The 23897-nt window shown below is 36.2% G+C and overlaps 2 protein-coding genes across 7 annotated transcripts in view; both read right to left on the bottom strand.

Annotated features, from left to right (window-relative positions):
• The window catches only part of klhl24a (kelch-like family member 24a), an 802375-nt gene that overhangs the window by 517828 nt on the left and 260650 nt on the right, over positions 1–23897 (bottom strand). The gene's annotated exons all lie outside the window — the stretch shown is intronic.
• The window catches only part of ece2a (endothelin converting enzyme 2a), a 142325-nt gene that overhangs the window by 68508 nt on the left and 49920 nt on the right, over positions 1–23897 (bottom strand). For 2 of the 6 annotated variants that reach the window (XM_087241375.1, XM_087241374.1), the window contains exon 3: positions 17173–17456. In XM_087241375.1, the coding sequence (XP_087097501.1) occupies positions 17173–17456 (284 nt within the window). Of the gene's footprint in view, positions 1–11413; positions 12712–12756; positions 17457–23897 lie in introns of those variants that run through there. The other 4 variants (XR_015478911.1, XR_015478909.1, XR_015478910.1 and 1 more) reach the window with 4 other exon arrangements.

Raw genomic sequence — 23897 nt, 5'->3', positions numbered from 1 at the left:
TCAGCAGACACTGATTTATTTATTTATTTTTATCATAAAGCTTTAGGCATCCGCTGTGTAAAACATATTCTGGAATAGTTGGCAGTTCATTCCACTGTGGTGACCCCTGATAAATAAGGGACTAAGCTGAAGGAAAATAAATGAATAAAAGGTTTAGAATTGTCTTTCATAGTGGGAAAAAACACACTCTATGCAACTCAATGGCTTATGGCTCATTCAAAATACCTTCTTTTGTGTTCAATGGTAAAAGAACAAAAGATAAAGCCAAACAGGTTTGGAACTTATCTTTTTAAACTTACTTCATCCCTCTCAAGGCAGGTGTTGCTGATTTGCAACAGTTAAAAATTAACTACCTTATTACTCCAGATACATATTTTATGAGGTTTTTTCACTCAGATGTACCACTGCAGGACTTGGTTGTCCATTAGCAACAAACAGTTTCCCCACTGGCTCACCAGATGACACAAAAGACAAAAACTGTTTCTTAAATACCACATGACAAAGTGACTTGAAAACATGACCTACTCAATGAGAATTTGAGATATTGGATTTGGATCCCATATTGTTTTTGTTGTTGTTCTGCCACTGAAAAGCAATTTGTTACACTGTTTGAAAAGTTGTGTAGAAAAAGTTATTGTTCATATCATATTTAGTCGTTAGTGTCTAACGCCTTGCATGTGAAGGTCTCTCTAAAAAAGTCAGGATTCTATTGTACTACCCCATATGATAATTTTCCCTAAATATCAGACTTTTCCTGTTTCTAAAACCTAATTTGAGCCTGAGAGGGTTATTTGCAATCAAACTGAAATTACACATTATCATCTCTTACCATGAATCAGATTCAAATCCAGGGATTTAAAGAACATTCTTGTTTGCATGAGATACAGACGCTGTTTAGCACACACTCAGACAACACCTCACACTCCATATGTCTCATACCTCAGACTTCATCCCACACACTGAGACTCTCACATCCCAAAATTCATTTTGCAGCATCTGATTGATACAAACACAGCTCTGACTGTCTGATTCGAAGAAATCGCGACGGCAGTATTACATAACACAGGCTCTGGTTAGCACACTGCTGTGTATGGATGATACTAACAAAGGAGCCAACAAACTCTTTGATGAGCGGATTACTTAATGACTTCACACTCACAAAAATATATGTTTTTAATAATACGTAATTATAAGCTTAAAAAATATTATGTATATACAATTGAAGTCCCTCCAGTGTTTTTTTATTTCTTTTTCAAGTATTTCACAAATGATGTTTAACAGAGGAAGGAATTTTTCAAAAGCAGTTTTAAAGCCTCCGTAAGCATTTTTTTTTTTTGATCGTCTACAGAACAAACCATTATTATACAATGATTTGTATAATTACTCTAACTTGCTGAATTACAGTATCTTGAAAAATATCTAGTAAAATATTATTTACTGTCATCATGGCAAAGATAAAATTAATCAGTTATTAGAAATGAGTTATTAAAACTACTATGCTTAAAAATGTGTTGGAGAGGGCAAATTCCTCAGCATGATAGAGCTCCTTCTCATACTTCAGCCTCCACATCAAAGTTCCTGAGAGTTAAGAAGGTCAAGGTGCTCCAGGATTGGCCAGCCCACTCAACAGACATGAACATTAATGAGCATGTCTGGGTTAAGATGAAGGAGGAGACATTGAAAATTAATCCAAAGAATCTTGATGAACTCTGGAAGTCCTGCAAGAACGCTTTCTTTGCCATTCCAGATGTCTTTATTAGTTAATTGAGTCATTACAGAGATGTATGGATGCAGTCCGCCAAGCTCATGGGAGTCATCCACAATATTAATTCTTTTTCCACTGCAGCATGACTTTATATTCTATACTGTACATTATTTCTTTTAAGTGACAAGACTTTTGTCTAAGCAAAGTCAGATTTTACTGTCCTAATTAAAAAAATCAAGGCATGATCATATTTGATTTTGGTAAAATAAGTGTAATCTAGAGGCCTTTCCCTTTCACATAAGCCGCTTCTGATACAAAATGATCAACTAGAAGTCCAGCAATTATTTGTTGTTCCCAAAACCTGGACAGGCGACAAGACTTTTGTCAGATAGTGTATAAGTGTACATATAACTATTCATACAAACCACTTAATTCAACAATTAATTGAGACTAAAGTTAAATTTGTGATTACCATTCAAAACCTTCAACTATCACTTCAAACTAATTGAATTCATTCTGTCCATTAAAGACTTTCCGGGACTTCTCTCAGCAAATACCAAAACATGCAATTAACATCTATTACAGCATGTCATGTCATTCGTTAGATTATAATTTCTCATCAATTGAATGCAGGACCAATAAAAAGTGAAGAAATCAGATAAGACGCTCATCCTCTCGATCCTCGCTCTTTCTCTCGTTTACTGTTTCGAGTACTCGCATGAGCCGGAGGGCAAAGAAAGGAGAGGCAAAATGAAGAAAACGAGCGGAGAGAAAATGAGAGTTGATGTGCAATTTCACCATCCAATCCTCAGCTGCTTCCCTATCTCTCTCTCTTTCTCTCCGCTTAGGTATTATGTAACCGGGCCCTGGGCATGGTAATTAGAAAGCTTTAGGTATTAGCGAAGACCAAAGACAAGAACAAAAGAACGGTAAAAGTCTGTGAGTGTCTGTCTGTGTGTGTGTGTGTGTGTGGGCATCCGCTTCCACTTTCAGATAAAAAAGACAAACCATTTGTTTTGATCAGTCAGATGTGCTTCAGACTTTCTATTAAATAGACGTGAACTTCTCGACTCCTGCTGACCTGCGAGTTTGTTTATGCAGATTAAAGTCATTCTCCTGAATACAGATAACACTTTATTTGATGCTCCACTTAAAGGGAACCCTGGGTATTAAGACTTGTGAGCCTTAACCCCTTAGCGTCCCTGTAACATTAGCTTAAAATGCCTCCAAAATGCATACCCAAAGTAAATTGTATGCTATTTTTGAACCATTTTTGGCACTGTATCAGTCAGAATCACTGTAAATGTTATTGGTATTGAGTAAATTAAATTTAGGACACACTGAAAACTAAAAATAAGAAAATTAAGAGGACTGTAAATTGACTGTAATTAGGAGGTGTCAGTTTGACAAGACTATTGGATCAAAGCATGAAGCCTTAACAAGCCAAATTTTCTGTTTTTGATAACAAAATTGATAGAAAATTTGTTTTATACATGTTTATCCAAGTGAATGTCTAGAAACTCCTCAAAGAAGGCAACATGGAGACTCCAAATGGCCCTTTAATAACCATTGACACATAAAAGGCTGTAATTCTTGAATGCTTTATTGTACAGGCATATTTTTGGCTCGAATGTAGGTTACACTTAAAGCTGTTAGGGACAATTATTAAATACAAATAAAAACAAAAAAAAGCAAGAAAAACAAAAACAAAAACAAAAATTCTTGAATTTTTTTTAAGTGAGGGCGGGACCATCTCTCATCCTGGGCGCACCTGGGATTTCAATTGACAGCTCTTGGAAGCAACTATTGGTTCAAATGAAGTGTCAATCAAAAGTGCAAAGGTCAGTGGCCATGTTAATGTCAAAATATCAGTAATGCTTACATCTGAAAAGACGCTACACTACAGAACACATTACAGATTTGATTGCTCCGGTGACCAGTTTGAGATGATAGCGGTGCATTATGTGGATGTTTAACATATAAATGTGTTGTTGACTAAATATTTCACAGAATTGGATTGGCTGGACCCAGTGTAATTACACCCTGTTTGTTGAGATGTTATGGATCTGAGGACAGACAGGAGGCATAAAATGTAAGTTTTTTCAGTTTGTTTTTGTTTCTTCGGTTGTTGGCAGTTTGACAATGACACTAATTGGGTCTGCTGTGTTTGCTGTGTTTTTAAATGGTTGGAATTGTTTTAATCACAAGAATCTCAGTTTTCAAATGATTTATGACATGTTATTCTTTTTGTAGGGAGTTGTTACATTTTGTGAAGTTACCCCTTAAAGCATGCTACAGTATGTACTGCGGGCGGTACATAACAAAAATTATGTTTTTTTTTTAGGGGATTTACCCAAAATTGAAAATGTTGTGCTTATTTACTCACACTTGTCTTGTTCCAAACCTCTGAGTTTCTTTTTTTCACAAAATTAATATTTTGGAAAATGTTAGAAACCTGTAACCATTGACTTCCATAGTATTTGTTTTTCCAACTGTAAAAAGTTAATGGTTATGGTTTCCAACCGTTTATATATATATATATATATATATATATATATATATATATATATATATATATATATATATATATATATATATATATATATATATATATATATACATATATATATATATATATATACATATATATATATATATATATACATATATATATATATATATATATATATATATATATATATATACATATATATATATATATATACATATATATATATATATATATACATATATATATATATATATATATATATATATATATATATATATATATATATATATATATATATATATATATATATATATATATATATATACATATATATATATACACACACACACACACACACACACACACACACACATATCTATCTATCTATCTATCTATCTATCTATCTATCTATCTATCTATCTATCTATCTATCTATTTATCTATATATATATATATATATATATATATATATATATATATATATATATATATATATATATATATATATATATATATATATATATATCTTCAGAAATAATAGCAATAATATAGGTTTAAAACCACACAAGTGAGTAAAGGCTGAGTAATCTATGGAAGATTGACATTATAAAAATAAAAAACATTGTAGATCATGAGAGCGCCATTATTGTAACTGCGCAGTATCTGATGTCAAATGGATGCTTTCAATGAGTTACCACTGCTGATTTTTACCACAAAACAACCTGGAAAATACAAATACTGATACATTGTGTTGCTTTTGGTTGTAGTTTTAAAAGAGAAACGTCAAAGTCAAAGGGACATTAGTCTAACCAACGTCGAAATTTTAAAATTTCCCCATAATGAGCATCGATGTTTCCGGATATTGAGTGAAATCCACATTGAGAAAAGGCAGGAAAATAAATGTAGATGATAAACATGACAATGCTTGTCAACATCCATCTTTGTAAATGAAAAATCCAAGTGAATGAAAAATACTCTATTCAAATAGTTTTTTTCTCAGGATATGTGCTAAGTAGCTAAAAAACTTAAGTACATTTTTCTTCAACCTGCAGTCACTACTTACTTCATTCATTCATTCATTTTCTTGTCGGCTTAGTCCCTTTATTAATCCGGGGTCGCTAGAAAATCCACAGATCCACAGAATGAACCACCAACTTAACCAGCAAGTTTTTTCGCAGCAGATGCCCTTCCAACCCATCTCTGGGAAACATCCACAAACACATTCACACACACTCTCAAACACTACAGACAATTTAGCCTATCCAATTTACCTGTACCACATGTCTTTGGACTGTGGGGGAACTGGAGCACCTGGAGGAAACCCACACGAACGTAGGGAGAACATACTAACTCTACACAGAAACGCCAACTGAGCAGAGGCTCGAACCAGCGGCCCAGCGACCTTCTTGCTGTGAGGCGACAGCACTACATACTGCGCCACTGCTTCGCCCCACTACTTACTTGTATGTCTAATTTTTTCTTGTGTGCACTGATTGGCCTAGTATTAGGCCGTACTCACACTAGGTACAGTTGCCTCGAACCGGGCCAAAGCACGCTTGTCCCCCCTCTCGTCTCCCCCGGCGGCCCGTGCTCACACCACAAACGGGCTTGGCACGCTTACGTCATCGCTGCTGCGCTGTTCAGTGAGAAGCGCTCTCGCTCAACACAGTGGAGATTTCTCTAGTTATATAGTTTCAGTCGGTTTGATATGCAGTAACATGCAGTCAAATATTTCGCCAAACAGTCCTTAGGGATGCGGTGACACGCAGTCAGATATTTCGCCGAACAGATCCGCCACTTTTGGCGCTCAAAAACAATCATAAAGCTCTCGTGCTGCAGGAATGAGGAGGTCTGCTGAAGGCGCGCAGCTGTCATGCTGTGAGGAGTTCTCGTCTTTAATAAACTACGGCAGTTTGCGTTCACTGAACAGTAAGAATGATTAATAAATCCATATGAAACAGCCCCGTAAAAGTCACGTCTCGCTTTTAGTTTCGGGCTTTGGCGCGTTTTGCACTCACACACAAGCGTACCGTGCCAAAGCCCAAGTGAACCGCGCTCAGGCACACCTTTTCCAACCGGGCCAGGGCCGGCCAAGTGAACCGTGCCTGAGCCCGATTCAGCGCACTCACACTTCTTAAACAATCCGGGAAACGGGCCTGGGCACGGTACAGATGGCATAGTGTGAGTAGGCCCTTAGTAATCAGTCCCTTGATTCCAGTCCATTGCGCCAATCGCACATTTTCAATCGCGACCATCCTCAAGACGCAGATGCTTTAGAAATATGTACAGTGGCATTAAAAGAGTCCAAGAAGACACAAAATCAGAGAGTCGTTGCATTACAGCATTAGGAATTAGGGTACTTTTACACCTATAGATCGATTGTTTCATTCCGAAACAATTCCGGGTTTAAATTGTTACAATGTTGCACCTTCTAGTGTGGTTCACCTTCATATGGCAAAGTTTCTAAATGGACTAAAATAGCTAAAACAAGTTACATTCGAGTATATGAACTCCTCACATTGACGAGAGTTCCACAGTTTATTTTTCAGAAAGCTCTGCTCAGCTGTCATGCTTCCTTATTTTAATATGACAATGAGCAATAAAACATTATAAGCAAAAAGTTGCGCTTTAATTTTGAATGGTGACACCCACAGACATAGTCACCAAATATAAATCAGAGGTAAGACATCTCATACATAGCCCTTGGCTAGAATTATGCATTATAGGCTTTACATTATAGAGAGAGACAACAGATAAACCAAGATTGCACTTCAGTCAATTTTTCTGGTGGATAAACTGCTCTCGTTAATAGTTCTGCATACTTTTACTTTCGTATTTGACATGAAACACACATTTACTGGTAGGAATGACATCCCGCCCTACTCATAATTCTCTGTACATATAGCCGTATTTGACTATTACATAACCACTGTGACACAGCCTGGTTTGTTAGTTTGTTGGATTGTGTTGCTCTCACAACAATTGATCTGCTCAAGAGTTTGTTTCAATCGACCCAAGACCACATCAATCGGACGATCTTGTACTGATTGTTTTGGCGTGGATCAGAGTGCGATTGCTGGATTCACTTATGCCAACCAAACCGCGCTAACTGGGCAAATGTGCCAGGTTCCAAAACAAAAATCTAGGTGTGAAAGCATCCTTAAATGCACTAAAGAATGTTCCGTTTTCAAATACATGCGCAAATTGCATTTATTCTATCAGCGCTGCACAAGCTTGAATTGCGGAGTCACTTGTAGCTTGTTAGCCACGATTTAAATTGCAAAAGTGTTAACATATCAATGCAACCATATTTATGTCCCTTAGGTTACACAGATATTGCTCTGCATGTAAACTAGGGGTGTCAAAATTAACTGTTTCTTCAGTTCACCGCGATGCAGACTCAGTATTGGTTCGGTAATAGATCACTATCGATTATTACGTACTGACGTCAATGATCTCATATGCGCTATGGTAGAATACTATATGCACTGTATATTAATGTAATATCACAGCCACATCACCCTGCTGCCCAAGACCAGCTACTTACTGAAGCTAAGCAGGGCTGAGCCTGGTTGGGAGACCACATGGGAATACTAGGTTGCTGTTGGAAGTGGTGTTAGTGATGATCAGCATGTGGTCTGAGTAAGTCCTAATCCCCCAGTATAGTAAAGGAAACACCATAGTATCAGTGAGCGCCGTCTTGCAGTAAATTCGAGTCAATAAGATGGCTTAACACACTCTTTTGGTTCACACAAAAACACACAAACTCTATAAGTGCAGAGAAAGTTGGTAAAAAGCCTAAATGCTTGCCGACAGCTAATTTAAATAGCAAAATATTTATTTGAAAACTTATAAAGATGTTGTGCATCTAATGGCTTTGATATAAAAGCAATCAAGCCCTCACTTAGATTGTCAGGCAAACATGAGCAGACTGAAGCTGTGTTTGTACTGCGTGAGGGTCAGCAGAGTGAATCTACACAATGTCAGGCAAAGTGTGTGTGTACGTTTGAGGAGGGAGGCTTGTGTGTGCACAGTGTTTCTATGGATACGAATGTGGGTGATTCATGGAGCGTGTCAGGCTGAAAAATAAATTTCACACCTACATATATGTGTGTGTGTGTGTGTGTGTGTGTGTGTGTGTGTGTGTGTGTGTCTGAGAGAGACAAAGAGTGGGCATGATGATGGTTTAATGTGTTCAAGTGTTTAAGAGTGTTTTAATGTGCCAGAGGGTTATCGATGTATGCATGTGTTTCTATGTCAAGAGGAGACCGTATTGACATTGTACAGATCCTTGTTAAATGCTCTTCAAATATATCAACATCATAATCTCATATGTATGCGCACAGGCATATATACTGGCAGCCAAATGTTTGGAATAATTACAACTGCCAAATGTTTACGCAGATCAAGACTGCAGATGTTTATCACTAATGCAGTGAAAGCAGTGATATTGTGAAACATTCGAACAACGAAAATGCTGCTTTTATCTGACAATATCATAAAATGTCATATATTCCTGTGACTCAGCATCAATACTCTAGTCTTCAATGTCACATGATCCGTAAGAAATTATATTATTTCTTTATTAGTAATGTAAGCTTAGAATATATCATATGCTGTTCCTTCTATGCAAATGAAGGACTACTTAGACATTCCAGACTTCATCACAGCTGTAATACACATCTCTGCCATTTGCATACAGTAACCATGTGCTTTTCACCATACACAATTAATCTGCTTGGGCTTCATATATTTTTGTCATGTTTGGTGTCATTTGACAGTTTATGACTTAAACATTGTAGTGATGAAATCAACAGAGACATTGATTGATTGAATTTCAATATTGTATTCTATTACTGTAGACTATTTTTTCTAAAGTCTACAGAACAAACCATCATTATACAATAACTTGCCTATATTACCCTAACCTGCCTAACTAACCTAATTAACCTGGTTAAGCCTGTAAATGTCACTTTAAGCTGTATAGAAGTATCTTGAAAAATATCTAGTCAAATATTATTTACTGTCATCATTCCAAAGATAAAATAATCAGTTATTAGAAATTAGTTTTAAAAATATTTAGAAGTGTGTTGAAAAAAAATCTCTCGTTAAACAGAAATTGAGGGAAAAAATTAACAGGGAGACTAATAATTCTGACTTCAACTGTAAATTACATAACATTTACATCTGCATTGGACAAAATATTTAGCACAGCCTTGTATGTTTAATTTGAACAAAAAAATAATGTTCAAAATCCTAATCCATTAAATAAATCTTATAGAAAGCAAAAAATTAAACTTTCTCAAACATTAACATATCGTTACAACACCAATGTTTATTTATTTTTTATTAAATTAATAAGCAGACTGATTGTATTTCTTGAAAAGTAATGGTTCAATTAATGACCATAGAACCTTATCATTCCAAGCGCAAAGACTTTTAGAATTAGAAGGGTCTGTCTGCATTAAGAGAATTTTGATAATTTACATACTGTACATTTAGAGTCTCTGTCATGTAATGTATAAAAGAGAACTGTTACACGCATACTGTTTGCTGTATGGAATGCAAAAACTTTAAAGCTCAATATCTCAAAATCATTTAGAACCCAGATAGGACCTTATAATTCCAGGTTCATGATTTAAAGGCTTAATTGGGTTAATTAGGCTAGTTAGAGTTATTAGGCCAATCACTGTATAACGATTGGTTGTTCTGTAGAATATCTAAAATAAATATTGCTATAATGGGGCTAATAATATTGACCTTAAAAACTGCTTTTATTCTAGCCGAAATAAAACAAATAAGGCTTTCTCCAGAAGAAAAAAAACATCATCAGACATACTGTAAAAATTTCCTTGCTCTGTTAAACATAATTTGGGAAATATTTAAAAAAAAAGAAATAAAAACTCACAGAAGGGCTAATAATTTTGACTTTAACTGCACTGTAAAACCCAAAGAGTTAAGGTAACTTAAACCGTTTGAGGAAACCGATTACAACAAACCATTTAAGTTAAAAAACTAATCTTGACGAGTACTGTGAACTTAATCTATTTGAGTAAACAAAGTACAGTTAAAGCCAATAAAGCACAGCAAAACCCAATAAAGAGAAGATGAAGAGAACTCAAACCTACTAAATACTGTAAAACTCAATAAATTAAGGCAACTTAAACCGTTTGAGGAAATCGATTACAACAAACCATTTGAGTAAAAAAACTAATATATATGAATACTGTGAACTTACTCCATTTAAAGGGCACCTATGGTGAAAAATCTACTTTGGACAGACATTTGTGTAGGTATATTGTATAGACTGTCATATTGGGGTGATATAAAAAGACTCAGTCCTTTTTTTTCAATTTAACAACATAAAAATGGTGGTCTAACTGGAGCGGTTTTGAGCCCGACCACAGCTTGATGTAGGAGTGCGATTTTCCCACCCACCGAACTGATTGAGAGCTGTCTATTAACATGTCTCCATAGTAATGCGTATAATAATACCAACAAGACAAACATGCGCAAAGCAACCGGGAAAAAAAGGTCTGTTCAGTTTGCTAGGATCATCAATCATCATCAAATGTGATCAAAAGTGAATTTTACAAGTTTAAAATGTTTTAAACAGTGCATGTGTGTAATAAAGCACAGCGATTTTACTTCAGATTTACTTTATCACCACAGCCGCGTGTCAGAACAATTATAAAGGAAGACGCTTCAAGGAAGACGCTGTCTGTCTGTTGTCTGACGCAGCTGAGGGAGGAGACTAAGGCACGCTGACAGGCACGTAAAAAAGGTGGGCGTGAAGGACTAGCCTTAAAGGAACAGATCACGAAAACCGCTACCTGATGGTTAGAGCTATAAAATTGAAACTTCTGAAAGGCATAATAAATAATCTAATGGGTGTTTTGAGCTGAAACTTTGCAGACACATTCAGAAGACACAAAAGAAAGACTTATATTAAAGGGCACCTATGGTGAAAAATCTACTTTTCAAGCTGTTTGGACAGACATGTGCGTAAGTATAGTGTATAGACCGTCATATTGGGGTGATATAAACAGACCCAGTCCTTTTTTTTTTTTCAATTTAACAACATAAAAACAATTGACCAATTGGAGCGGTTTTCAGACCGACCGCAACTTGACGTAGGAGTGCGGTCCCCCCGCCCACCGATATTGATTGACAGGCATGCGTCACCATATTCTCAGTTTGTTGTCTCACGTCCGCCATTTTCAGCATGCGAGTCAAAGCAATGTCACTAAAGGAACACCCTTGCTCTATTTTTAGATGCAAGGCTCACTGGGCTCAACATTCACCACATGATCGCTGTAATCGGAATTATTGTTTTTAACTTAAATTGTTTGTAGGTAGGTTTGCAAACTAGTGTACTTTTCATTGCGTCTACCTTAAACTTCAGCTGTTTGCATTTCTTGCGGTCACAGAAGCTCTCTGTGAGTGTGATCTTAACTAGGTGCAACTGGAAAGTGCGAGCGCATTGCCTCACGTGAGTGTCGCTCCATTGGAAATAAAATAACAAACTTGCCTGTGTTGCACATCAGAAACGCCGTTCGGCGATGCAGCGAGATGCATTTTAGAATTGTAAACATAGGTTTCTATCAGGGTACAAACAACGGCGCTTCAAGTCAATGGATGTCCGCAGCGCCCAGCCACAAATCAGGACACTTCTTATTTCTGCCGTGCCACAGAGCTCCATCTGAATAGTTTCATTTTAAATAACATGTGAATGTGCGTGTCTGGTGTGCCGTGTTGCGGCTCTAGGCGAGTCATCCGGTGCCTCAGTCAAAGTTAATTCACTGTGCGTGGTTATTAGTCTCGGTGTACAAGCTCGGAACTTAAACTAGCACACAGTTGACTGTAAAACTATACAAAAGACACAAATGATTGTGTACTCTCTGCTTAGTCTGTGTCCGAGTCGTACATGCACGGCTGAAGGCTGATCCTCTCACTCATGCTGCTTCTCTCTGTCTGCCTGTCTGTTGCCAAACAGAGCAGGAAAGCTCTTGGCTCCGCCCCCTTGTTACATTGGGTGGGAATTTGAAACTAATTTTCATGTAAAGCAACACACCCCTAAAGCAGCGAGCTGTGTACACGCCCCCAAAATGACACTTTTAACACATTATAATAAAAAATCTGAATTGTGTTTTGAACTGAACCTAAACTAGCACACAGAAGAACCATAATATTAATATTAAATCTTAAACTATGTGCCCTTTAAATCTGGTAACCTAGGTGCCCTTTGAGTTCAAGTAATGAGGTATTTATTTAACTCATTACCTTCAACACGGAGTTCAAAAGTCTTTTTAAATGAGTAGAATTAACTTTCAGTCAATTTTGAGTAACTACACATTTCATTTGATAAAGTTGACTGTTGGGTTTTACAGTGTGTATGTATTTTGGCATTGTTGCAGTCAACCGAATATGAATTGCATCAAAGCGATCCTGAAACACACACATGCGCACACTTACACACACACTTACACACACACTTACACACACACACACACACACACACACACACACACACACACACAGACTGCCAGGCTAATCTGTGCTGCTCTGACATACTGATGAATAAACTATGAAGGGAGGAAACTGAACTGACTGCTACGCTATTAACACGAGAGAAAGAGATGAAATATAAATGGCTCTGTGATTTCTGCTGTGATGAAGGGTTAGATCGTACGGAAATATTTGCAAAAGCCAAAACAACTATTAGCAGGCCTTTAAGATGTAAACAACATGCTGTAGCTGCTGTGGCCCTTGCTGTGACACATGATGAATAATTCTTAGTAGTAGTGCGTTGTGGGATTGAGCGAAAGCCTCTCAGCGCCTGCGAGTTTAATAACATATGGTCTGAATCACTCATTTATGGATGTAAGGAAAAAACATTTCGCATCTTATGTGACTAAACATGAGTCAGATGCTCTTAGCACGTCGGCCGTGCTGTGATTTCCTGCAATCTTCATTAAGGGATGTGACAGATGTGGAAGTTCTTCAAACCTCTATCCAAGTGGGAAAAATTGACTCATGCGACCGGCATTCATGAAATGCTTCTCCTGATTTAAGCGAGCTGCCAAAGGTAGACTGCTTAAAATCAAAGTGCTGGTAATTTTACAGCTCTCTTGGTAAAATTTATAAATATGTGGGCATGGCTTTTGAGAGTACAGTACTGATTCACTTAAAGGGATAGTTCACCCAAAACTGAAAATTCCAGCATTATTTACTCATCCTTTAACTGTTCCAAAACCTTCAGACAATCACATGACAGCAAAATCAATGCCTTTAGGCAAGTAGACATGGTCAACACAATCTGCTGCAGTTCAAACTGAGCATCAAAATGGGGAAATAAGGTGATTTGAGTGACTTTAAAAGGGGCATAGTTGCGGTGCTAGATGGGCTGGTCTGAGTATTTCAGAAACTGCTGATCTACTGGGATTTTCACACACAACCATCTCTAGGGTTTACAGAGAATGGTCCAAAAAAGTGGAAATATCCAGTGAGCGGCAGCTCTGTGGGTGCAAATGCCTTGTTGATGCCAGAGGAGAATGACCAGACTGATTCAAGCTGATAGAAAGGCAACAGTAACTCAAATAAGCACTCGTTATAACCAAGCTATGCAGAAGAGCATCAACACGTCAAACCTTAACGCGGATGGGCAACAGCAGGAGAAGACCACATCGGGAGCCACTCCTGTCAGCTAAGAACTGGAAACTGAGGCTAAAATTCACACAGGCTCACCAAATTGGACAATAGAAGATTGAAAAAACGTTGCCTGGTCTGAAGAGTCCTGATTTCTGCTGCAACATTCGGATGGTAGGGTCAGAATTTGGCATCAACAACATGAAAGCATGGATTCATCCTGACTTGTATCAACAGTTCAGACTAGTGGTGGTGGTGTAATGGTGTGGTAAATTTTTCTTGACAAACTTTGGGCCCATTAGAACCAATTGAGCATCGTGTCAATGCCACAGCCTACCTGAGTATTGTTGCTGACCATGTCCATCCCTTTGTGACCACAGTGTACCCATCTTCTGATGGCTACTTCCAGCAGAATAGCACACCATGTCATAAAGCGCGAATCATCTCAGAAGGTTTCTAGAACATGACATTGAGTTCACTGTACGCAAATGGCCTCCACAGTCATCAGATCTCAATTCAATAGAGCATCTTTGGGATGTGGTGGAACAGAGGATTTGCATCATGGAGGTGCAGCCCATAAATCTGCAGCAACTGCGTGGTGCTATCAGGTGAAAATTAACCATAATCTCTGAGGAATATTACCAGTACCTTACTGAATCTATGCCACGAAGGATTAAGGTGGTTCTGAAGGCAACCCGGTACATGTGAAATGTACCTAATAAAGTAGCCGATGATTGGATAACTTTGTTTCGTTTTCCCTTTAACTTAAAAATAGCTTAAATTAAAGTGATAGTTCACCAAAAAATTCAATTCTGTCATCATTTATACAAATTTTGAACACAAAATCTTAAACTGGTTTGGAACAAGTAGAGGATGAGTAAATGAAGACAGTTTTCTTTTTTGGTAAACTGTCCTTTATTATTAGAATTTTTAAAAGGTATGGAGGCATTAAAACATACAGAGTATTCTAACTTTTTTATTCATTAAGAATGGGCTAAAATATACTAAATATTAGTTATTAAAAATCTTACAGTTTCTATAAAAAAACATTAGGACAGAAAATTCTGGATAAACATCACAGGAACACACTGCATTTTAGAACAACAATAAAAAAACGGTTTTAGATTCTGATCATATTTGCCCATTTTTACAGACCAATTTACATTCTACATTTTAAAGGTGCAGTGCGTAAGTTCAACACACATTTTCTCTGACTCTTCCACGCAAGTTGTCAGACTGAGGACACAAACAGGAGCTTGCCTGACTATCGAGTCTAAAGGTTGATTTAAGACATAAAAATTTTCTATGTTAAAGCAATGGCACACGATAGAAGAAAAATTTTCCATATTAAAAGGAGTTTTTGTTCTAACCAACAGAACAGCTTCCATTTCTTGCCACTGAATAACAGAAAACTGTCGCCTCAGGTACACAGTGTTAAATGCTAACAATGTGAGTTTAAACGTCATTTTACAGGATATTTATTGCCATACTAAAAGCAGCAGCAGATAGTTCATCACAGATCCTGAAAATAAAATAAACGTCTTAAATTGAACTTCAGAATTGTGACTTATATTAGTGATTCATCATCTACATTTAATAATGGTAAAGATGGTTATTATGTATTAATTAGAATATAAAACTTACCATTTTGTTGGAGTGCAGTGAGTGCACTATTCTGTGCTTCTGAATGGATGTATTTAATTTTCTGTCATATTTCATCTGGTGCAAACAGCCAAATTGCTTATCACAGTAAATCTCGACACGTACTGTAGAATTGCATTAGGACACAGGGCTACAATGTGACCTGCTCACCTAATGTTTACATTTGGAATATTTATATTATTTGCTAATTAATAACCTCATGTGGAGCTCTGAATCCGCGTCTCATTTGGGAGTTTGGCACTGCCCACCGGAGGTTGCATTTCGTTCAAAAACGCACACTTTGAAAGTCTTCCTGACTGAGTGAATGAAATACGACAATATGCCAGATTGCCTTGGTTTTCCACCAAGGCAATCTGGGGTGCTAAAATATATAATTGGCTAAAATGGCATTGGGTGGGTTAAAGAAACCAAAACAAACACAGCGTTCCGGCAGAGAAAGTTTGTTTTCAATCTTATAACCTATAGGTCATAGAAAACTTTTTTAATAAACTCAACTCTAATAAAAACCTTAAGTCGAATATAACAAACTAACCTACACTATAAGTGTTGTGCAAACTGGCACACTGGCCTTTGTGTAGCATCCTGGGACTGTCTCTTTTGATTGAAATAGTGTGGTTTCTTTACTAAAAGAGGCCACAACTAAGAATCTGACTTGCACATCCTCTAGAACACAGGTGTCAAACTCAGTTCCAAAGGGGCCACAGCTCTGCACAGTTTAGTTCCAACCCTAATTAAACACACCTGATTAAACTAATTGAGTCCTTCAGGCTTGTTTGAAAGGTGTTGTTGGAGCAGGGTTGGAACTAAACTGTGCAGGGCTTCGGCCCTCCAGAAATTGAGTTTGACACCCCTGCTCTAGAATAGTGTTGTGGGAAATAACCGACAAGCAAATTACATACAGAACCTCAAGTTATTCATAAATATTCTCTTAGATTTATGAGGGAAGTCAAATAACTGAGTTTAAAAGGAAGAATAAAAAAAATAATTCCGTCAAGTCCCTTATCTGATAAATAAGTCATGAAAACTACCAGAACACTGGATTATAAGAGATGTTAAACATGAGCAAACTTTAGTCTGATATGTTAAAAGGGGAAAGATTGTGCTGTTTTACAAGATCTAATATAGCTCTCAGCTGTCCCAAGATTCAATTCCTTGTTTCCGTTTCTGCACAAAACATTAAGGAAGGATCATTTATATCATCAAAGCCTTTATGATCAGAAGCAAAAGCATTGTTTTCATGCATCTCTTTACACGCAAATGAGCTGCTGCTCCAGACCCTAGAGGAGTGTTCCAAAAAAGGTTTCTGATTTTGATGACGTCACCCTGCACTTCAGCTTGTCATCTGCTTTCCTGTCCAATGAAATGTTGTCCACAATCTGAAGCATCCTGCCTCCTACACTACATAAATGATAAAGCTGTGGCTATTCTTTTCTTAAGTCATGACTTATTATGCGTGATATATGAAATACTGTTTCCGGGTCCAAGCCGCTTGTAAATTGAATTGAGAAAATATTCATTTATGATCACTTTTTAGTCACAGGACACATTATAGTGTGTTCATGACTATACATAAAAAGTAGTATGTGAGAAACAAGGTCAATAGTGCTCAACCCAATTCAAAAACAGCACAGGTGTAGTTCCTCACCTCCAGGAGAACCTGGTGCAGCAATCGAGCTGCGTTCTCAGAGATCTTCCACGGGTCAGTCTCCTCTACCAGCATGGCGTCCAGAGTCCCCTTCTCCAAAACCACATCAAACACGCCATCAGGGAAGGCCAAGCGACGGGCGTCCAAACACAGCCAGCTGAGCTGAGCGCAGTCCTTGTGTCTCTCCGCCATACTCTCCACACAGACACTAGAGTAATCCACATTAGTGATGGAGCTGTAGCCGGCCTGGCACATATCATAGCTCAGCGCACTGTTACCACAACCTGACAGAGAGAAAAAAAACACAACCTGACTTGTGAAAAACAGTTTGAGAATTTGACACATTGTGTGTTTTGAATAAATAGGCTTGAAAACAATACATACACCACAAAACCCCTTATCCAGTCAACTCTTACAATTTGATTTCTAAAAAAAATCTAATAGAACTTGTATTAAGAATACAATACTTGTAAGATCTTTTTTTTAAAGATTGTTCATCTTTTTTCTCAATTAGTACAGCCTAAAGTAAGGTATTTTACCTGCCAATGTAGCTTAATCACAATAAGACATCATTTAAGAACAGACTAAGGTTTTTAAGAGTTTATTTTGGCTGTAATAACTGGTTTCAAAGGAATAATTTACCAAAAAATACTCCTTCAAGAGCTTTTAAACCTTTATGAGTTTCTTTCCACAGTTCATTTTTTGGTGAACTAACCCTTTAGGTTTGCCCATTAAAAAAAGCCCTAAATCACATTCGCTGTATACTTGATATTTAGTGACAAAATACATTCCATTATGTTTTGTTGCAGTAATCTTTAGTATTTTGAGTAGCAAACAGTAAATATTTTGCATTGTAACTACTGTCAAGTCTTAATTTGAATAAAACATAGTAGATAATATAAATGTCAATTATTAAATTAAGAGGACTTCTCCTGTTAAATAACTCTTTTAAGACATTCACACAAAACAAGAAAAACAAACTGCTTAAAAAGTTAGTTTTAAGATAATAAGAATAAATACACTGCTTCAAATAAATGTTATAATACTTATTTTAAGACATTTTTTTCTTTACTAAAGACTCTGTTTCCTTATTATAAGAAATCATTCAAAGTTATCTTACTGGCTGATGATATCCCTTGTTTCTACCCTCTATCTTCTACATTAATTCAGTTATTGCTGGTATTTGGATTTTTTTGTATGTTTGTTTTTTTGCAGTGTTCTTAAACATCTTTATTAGCATTCTGGCAGCTTATTCAGTGTGCACCTCTGTTCTGGTTTTTATGTCTAAACCAAACTTTGGTGATGCAATTCTCTTATTAACTTGAGCTTATTTTTAATTGACAGTAACATTTTGTTGCACACAACAATTTTAATGAAAAAAGCTATGCATAAAGGAGGATGCATTGATCTGAATAAAAGTTAAAGACATTACTAAACCTATAACTACCATAACATACCATTTTTTTCTGTTTTTATTTTTTAAGTCCTATATAGTCGAATTTCCAAAAAGTAAACTGTTAATATTCACAGTATGTAGTGATCAAAAATCAAATGTGAATAATTTTGAACTCTAAACCTTACAACTTATCAAATTTGGCCCTTAAACAAGAGTAAAAACTTGGGGTTGATAAATACATCATAGAATTCAATATTTTGGCTTTCATTGCCATTCCTGAAACAAAATGTCCGTGGCCAACTTGGGCAACTTTCTTAAATTTTCTATTAAAAAATAATTTTATAAGCAATAAAAGGGGAAATACTTATTTCTGACACGTGAGGACAGCACTATTAATAATAATAAAAACCCATTGGTAGAAATTAAAGACAGATCAATTGTGATAGACAACTGTGAGTTACCTTGCATTTAGGGTGGTCACGATATTGGAATTCGATATCAATCGATACTGACATTTTAAAAATGTCCATCTCCCACTAACATTTGAGCACATTTCTGTTGAGCACGTTCCAAACAGCGCTGATTTGGCATGGTGATCACGTGTTCAATAGAAATGACTGTGATTGGCCGTGAAGGTCATCAGTTCACCAAACTTACCACAGTTTACTAAGCGCAAACACAGATACATGGACACTGGAGCATTTTGAAGCCGCAATTCATCAGCAGATTGCTCGTATGTCAACTTAGACAAACCAGCTTATCAACGTGACTTTGAAACGCTCCATTGTCCCTGTATCTGTGTTTACACTCAGTAAACAGTGGTAAGTTCAATGAACTGATGACCTTCCTGGCCAATCACAGTCATTTCTGTTGAGCACATGAACACAATGCCAAACAAGCTGTGTTTAGGAATGTGCTCAACAGCGCTCAAATGTTAGCGGGAATGATTAAAACATTAATACATTACCAGTAAACTACATGACTTTTTAAATATAAAGTTGTCAAAAGATTCAAAACCCAGCAATCTAACTAGAGGTGTGAGTGACAGGAAGTCACATGTTGAGATTTCCTGTTGCGGGACAGGGGGTTGGGTGCCTCAGCTCCTGAGGCGCGAGCAACTTTAATTATCGCCTCCGTTCGTTAGTCTAATTAAAGAGTGCTTGACGAGCAATCTTACAGAGGGTGTTTAATCAAAGGCATTTTCTGTCTTCGGTGTTTTTAACAGTTCTTCACCTCAGCCTGTAGTCGACACTTCTTTCTTCTCACTTAACACTGAATGCACAGATCATGTTTCTTAGGAAAGTTGCGGCTCTTTCAGTGTTTTTGTGTGTCGTATTCCCATCAGGACGAAAGTCCTTTCCCTGAAGGCTCCAAACACTACGATTAAAGCAGAGTGTGTCTCAAACTCTATTTATAGCCCTTTATAGAGCATTTATCTCCCTCACGCTGCCACTCTTCTCCTAGATCTCATTGTAAAACCATTGTCTGCAAGTGTGTCAGTTTGCACAAAAATAAAATATAAAATAGCTCCTTTTTTGAGTCCATTCAGTAAACCCATCATGTCTGTTATAATTGGATTAGAATTAACTTTATTTTCATTACACATGTACAAGTACAAGGCAACGAAATGCAGTTTAGGTCTAACCAGAAGTGGAATAGCAGCAAGTGCAAGATATAACTAGAAGTTAAACGTGCACATAGAAAACTATGGGTAATATTTACAGATGAATGCTATGAACATAATACACGTTGTATTAACAAGAATCAGATATTTACAAATAGATGAACGTACTGTACAGGTTGTCGTTAATAATCAGGGATATGCAAAAAGAAATGAATATAATATAGAGGTTGTTATTTGCTATAAACAGTAATTACAAATAGATATGTAGATCCTGTACTATTGTTACTATAGGCTTGGGCATTACACTAAAACTGTCCCGATTTTTTTATTAAAAGAATAAAAAATTTAATTAAACTATCCAACTCTAAATGCGAAAACCATTTTAGATGTTAACAGCTATTCTTTTTACATTAAGTTGTCGTTTTATTTCTATAGAATAAAATGATTTATTTAAGTATTGGGACTATTAAATAAAGTAAATGTTTAATTTTCTTTTCTATTATGGTCTGATAATATTTCTTCCAAATTCCAAATAACAATATTGCCATTTGTAGCTTCTTTTTTTCCAGAAGGATGCTCATTATAATTTTTTTTTATTTGTTGGGAGAGAAAAATCAGGGTTATTCCACCAAATGTAAATATTTCAACACTTCCGAACAATGTTGTCTAACAATAATTGTAACTTAAATGCGATGTAGCCTTTGTGTGAGTTTAGATTTATTTAGTCAATTAGGCAAATTTTTTTCATTTTCTTTTACATTGTACAAAATATTATGTTAAAATTAAAAATAAAAACTTGTTTTAAAGTTCTATTTTTTTTAACATTTGAACAGTTAACAAAACATATTACTGTTAGTATTTTTACTCCAAACTTCGTTCACTGTTGTGTTCATTTACAATTTTAAAAAATTATGAATACAGTACCTTTTTAAAAGTAGAAATAATAACTGTATAAGCGATGGTATTTTGTCAGATAACAACTCAACAAAACTCAACTCAGCTCAACAAAATTCAACAAGACTACAAAATCAACCAAACTCAACGCAACAAAACTCAGCTCAAAAAAAGTCAACAAAACTCAGCTCAGCAAATCCAAACTCAACTCAACATAACTCAACAGTAGTTAATTCAACAAATCTCAACTTAGCAAAACAAAACTGAACAACACAAAACTCAATTCAGCTCAACAAAACAACTCAGCAAAAGTCATCTCAAATAAGTCAACAAAATCAACTACTCAACTCAAAAATCAACAAAACAAAACAAAACTCAAGTCAACAAACTCAACAAAACTCAGCTCAACAAAACAAAATTCAGCTCAACAAAACAATATTCAACAAAAGCCAATTCAAAACTCAACAAAAATCAACTCAAATAAGTCAACAAAATCAAAACTTAACTCAAAAAAATCAACAAAACAAGTAAACAAATCTCAACAAAACTCAGCTCAGCAAAACAAAACTAAGCTCAAATCAACAAAATCAACTTAACAAAACAAAACTCAAGAGCACAAAACTCAGTTCAGCTCAAAAAAGAACAAAACAACAACAAATGTAAAAAAACTGTTATTTTCAACAAAGCTTAACTTAACAAAAAACAACCCAACAATTATACTCAACATAAACTCGACTCAACAATTACACTTATCAGACCTCAACTCAAAAAAACATAACTCAACTCAGCTTAACAAAACAAAAGTCTACAAAACAAAATTCAACAAATCATAACGCAACAACAAAACTCAACCTAACAATTAAACTCAACAAACTCAACCCAGCAAAACTTAACAAAACTCAATCCAACAAATTAAACTCAACAAAACTCAAAGCTTAACTCAACAACTTAACAAAAACAAGCTCTACTCAACATTGCTCAACTCAACCAAACAACAAAGATCAACTCAACAAAGCTCAACTCAACAAAACTCAACCAAACAACTAAACTGAAAAAAACTTAACTTAGTCAACAAACTCAACAAAACTCAACCCAGCTCATTTCAACAAAATTAAACTAAACTCAATAAAACTCAACAAAACCCAACAAAACGTAACCCAACAAACTCAACTCAAACTTGACAAAACTCAACAATAAATCTCAACTCAACAAAACATAACTCAACAAAGCTGAACTTAACAAAACAATTAAACTCAATAAAACTCAACCCAGCACAACTCAACAAAACTCAATCCAACAATTAAACTCAACCAAACTCAACAAAGCTCAACTCAACAACTAAACACAAACAAGCTCAACTCAACAAAGCTCAACTCAACCAAACAACAAAACTAAACTCAACAAAACTCGTCTCAAAGCTCAACTCAACAAAACTTAACTCAACAAAGCCCATCTCAACAAAGCTCAACTCAACAACCAAACAACTAAACTGAACAAAACTCAACTTACTTAAACTCAACAAAACTAAACCCAGCTCAACTCAACAACAAAACTCAACAAAACATAACCCAACAAATTCACCTTAACAAAACTCAAAACTCGACAAAACCCAACAACAATACTCAACTTCACTCAGCTGAACAAAACAAATCTCAACAAAAAACAAAACTCAAGTCAACTCAGCTCAACAAAGCAAAGCAAAGCAAAGCAAAGCAAAGCAAAGCAAAGCAAAGCAAAGCAAAGCAAAACAAAAACAAAACGAGAAATGTTTGTGTGCGGTTTAAGTTGTTATTAACACAGTATCTCGTCATGGGTGTTAACAGCTTATAAGGACAAAGGTCATTGTGGTGGTGTAAATGCCAGTAGTGAAGAGGGTAAAAAAAGAGTGTAGCAAGAGGTAGTGTGTGTTTGTAAGCTACAGTATCTTCTCTCATAAACACTGCTGGTGTACGCTCTCTCCATGACATCACATGGCCTTTGACCTTTTTTACCGCTGCCTCGAGCCTGGATCTCCCTCTCTCTTCAGAGCTTTTATTGCGGCATCGAGGACTCGGGTATTTTCAGATCAGACCCACTACTAACAGGACAGAGAGCTTAAGTTAGCCGAGCATATCACACATAGCATTCCTCCATTCCCTGCTCTCTCACTCTCTCCTCCACAGAGAGAGACGGAAAAACTGAATCCACATCTCCGGCGGTCACGAGACAACCCAGACAAACATCATGAGACCAGGAGACTCGAGCAGAACGTGCCATACACAGACTTCCAGCAATGTGTGTCTGAAGTAGACATGGGTCAGTATAAGATTCTGACCGTATGATAACTTTGGATAAAAATATCCCGTTTCACACCATCATGGAATTATGATTACTGCTCTAAATATTTTCTTTTTTAATGTCTAGGTAATAAACAATCTTTTTCCCCCATTGAACAAGATGTTTTATTTTTAAAGCAGTAAACATGTCAGGCTAAATAATTAAAATAAATCGTTGACTTCTGCTCTCTTCATTCATTTCAAAAGCACAGATTTATTTACTATTTAAAAAGGCATCTTTATCTTCCATTTCTTTGAATATAAAGTTAGGCAGTGCTCCCCAAACTTTTGGTCGCCACAGACTGGATGACGAGCTGACAAAACATTACTTATTTATGAAAAAAAATCAAAAGGCACTGCAGTGTTTGAGTGTTCTGTCTTTGTCTGAAGTAATTAGTGTACTGAAATGTTCATATTCTATGCAAAGTATAAAGCTGCTAGGTCAGTTCTTGTCATGTGACTCACAGTGCACTCGCAGCACTCTTTTGTGTGTCAG

Source organism: Danio rerio, chromosome 2 (assembly GCF_052040795.2).
Source record: "Danio rerio strain M-AB ecotype USA chromosome 2, GRCz13ab, whole genome shotgun sequence".
NCBI classification, from domain to species: domain Eukaryota; kingdom Metazoa; phylum Chordata; class Actinopteri; order Cypriniformes; family Danionidae; genus Danio; species Danio rerio.
The sequence above is the reverse complement of the archived record's forward strand: the minus strand, read 5'-3'. Positions and strand labels throughout refer to the sequence as shown.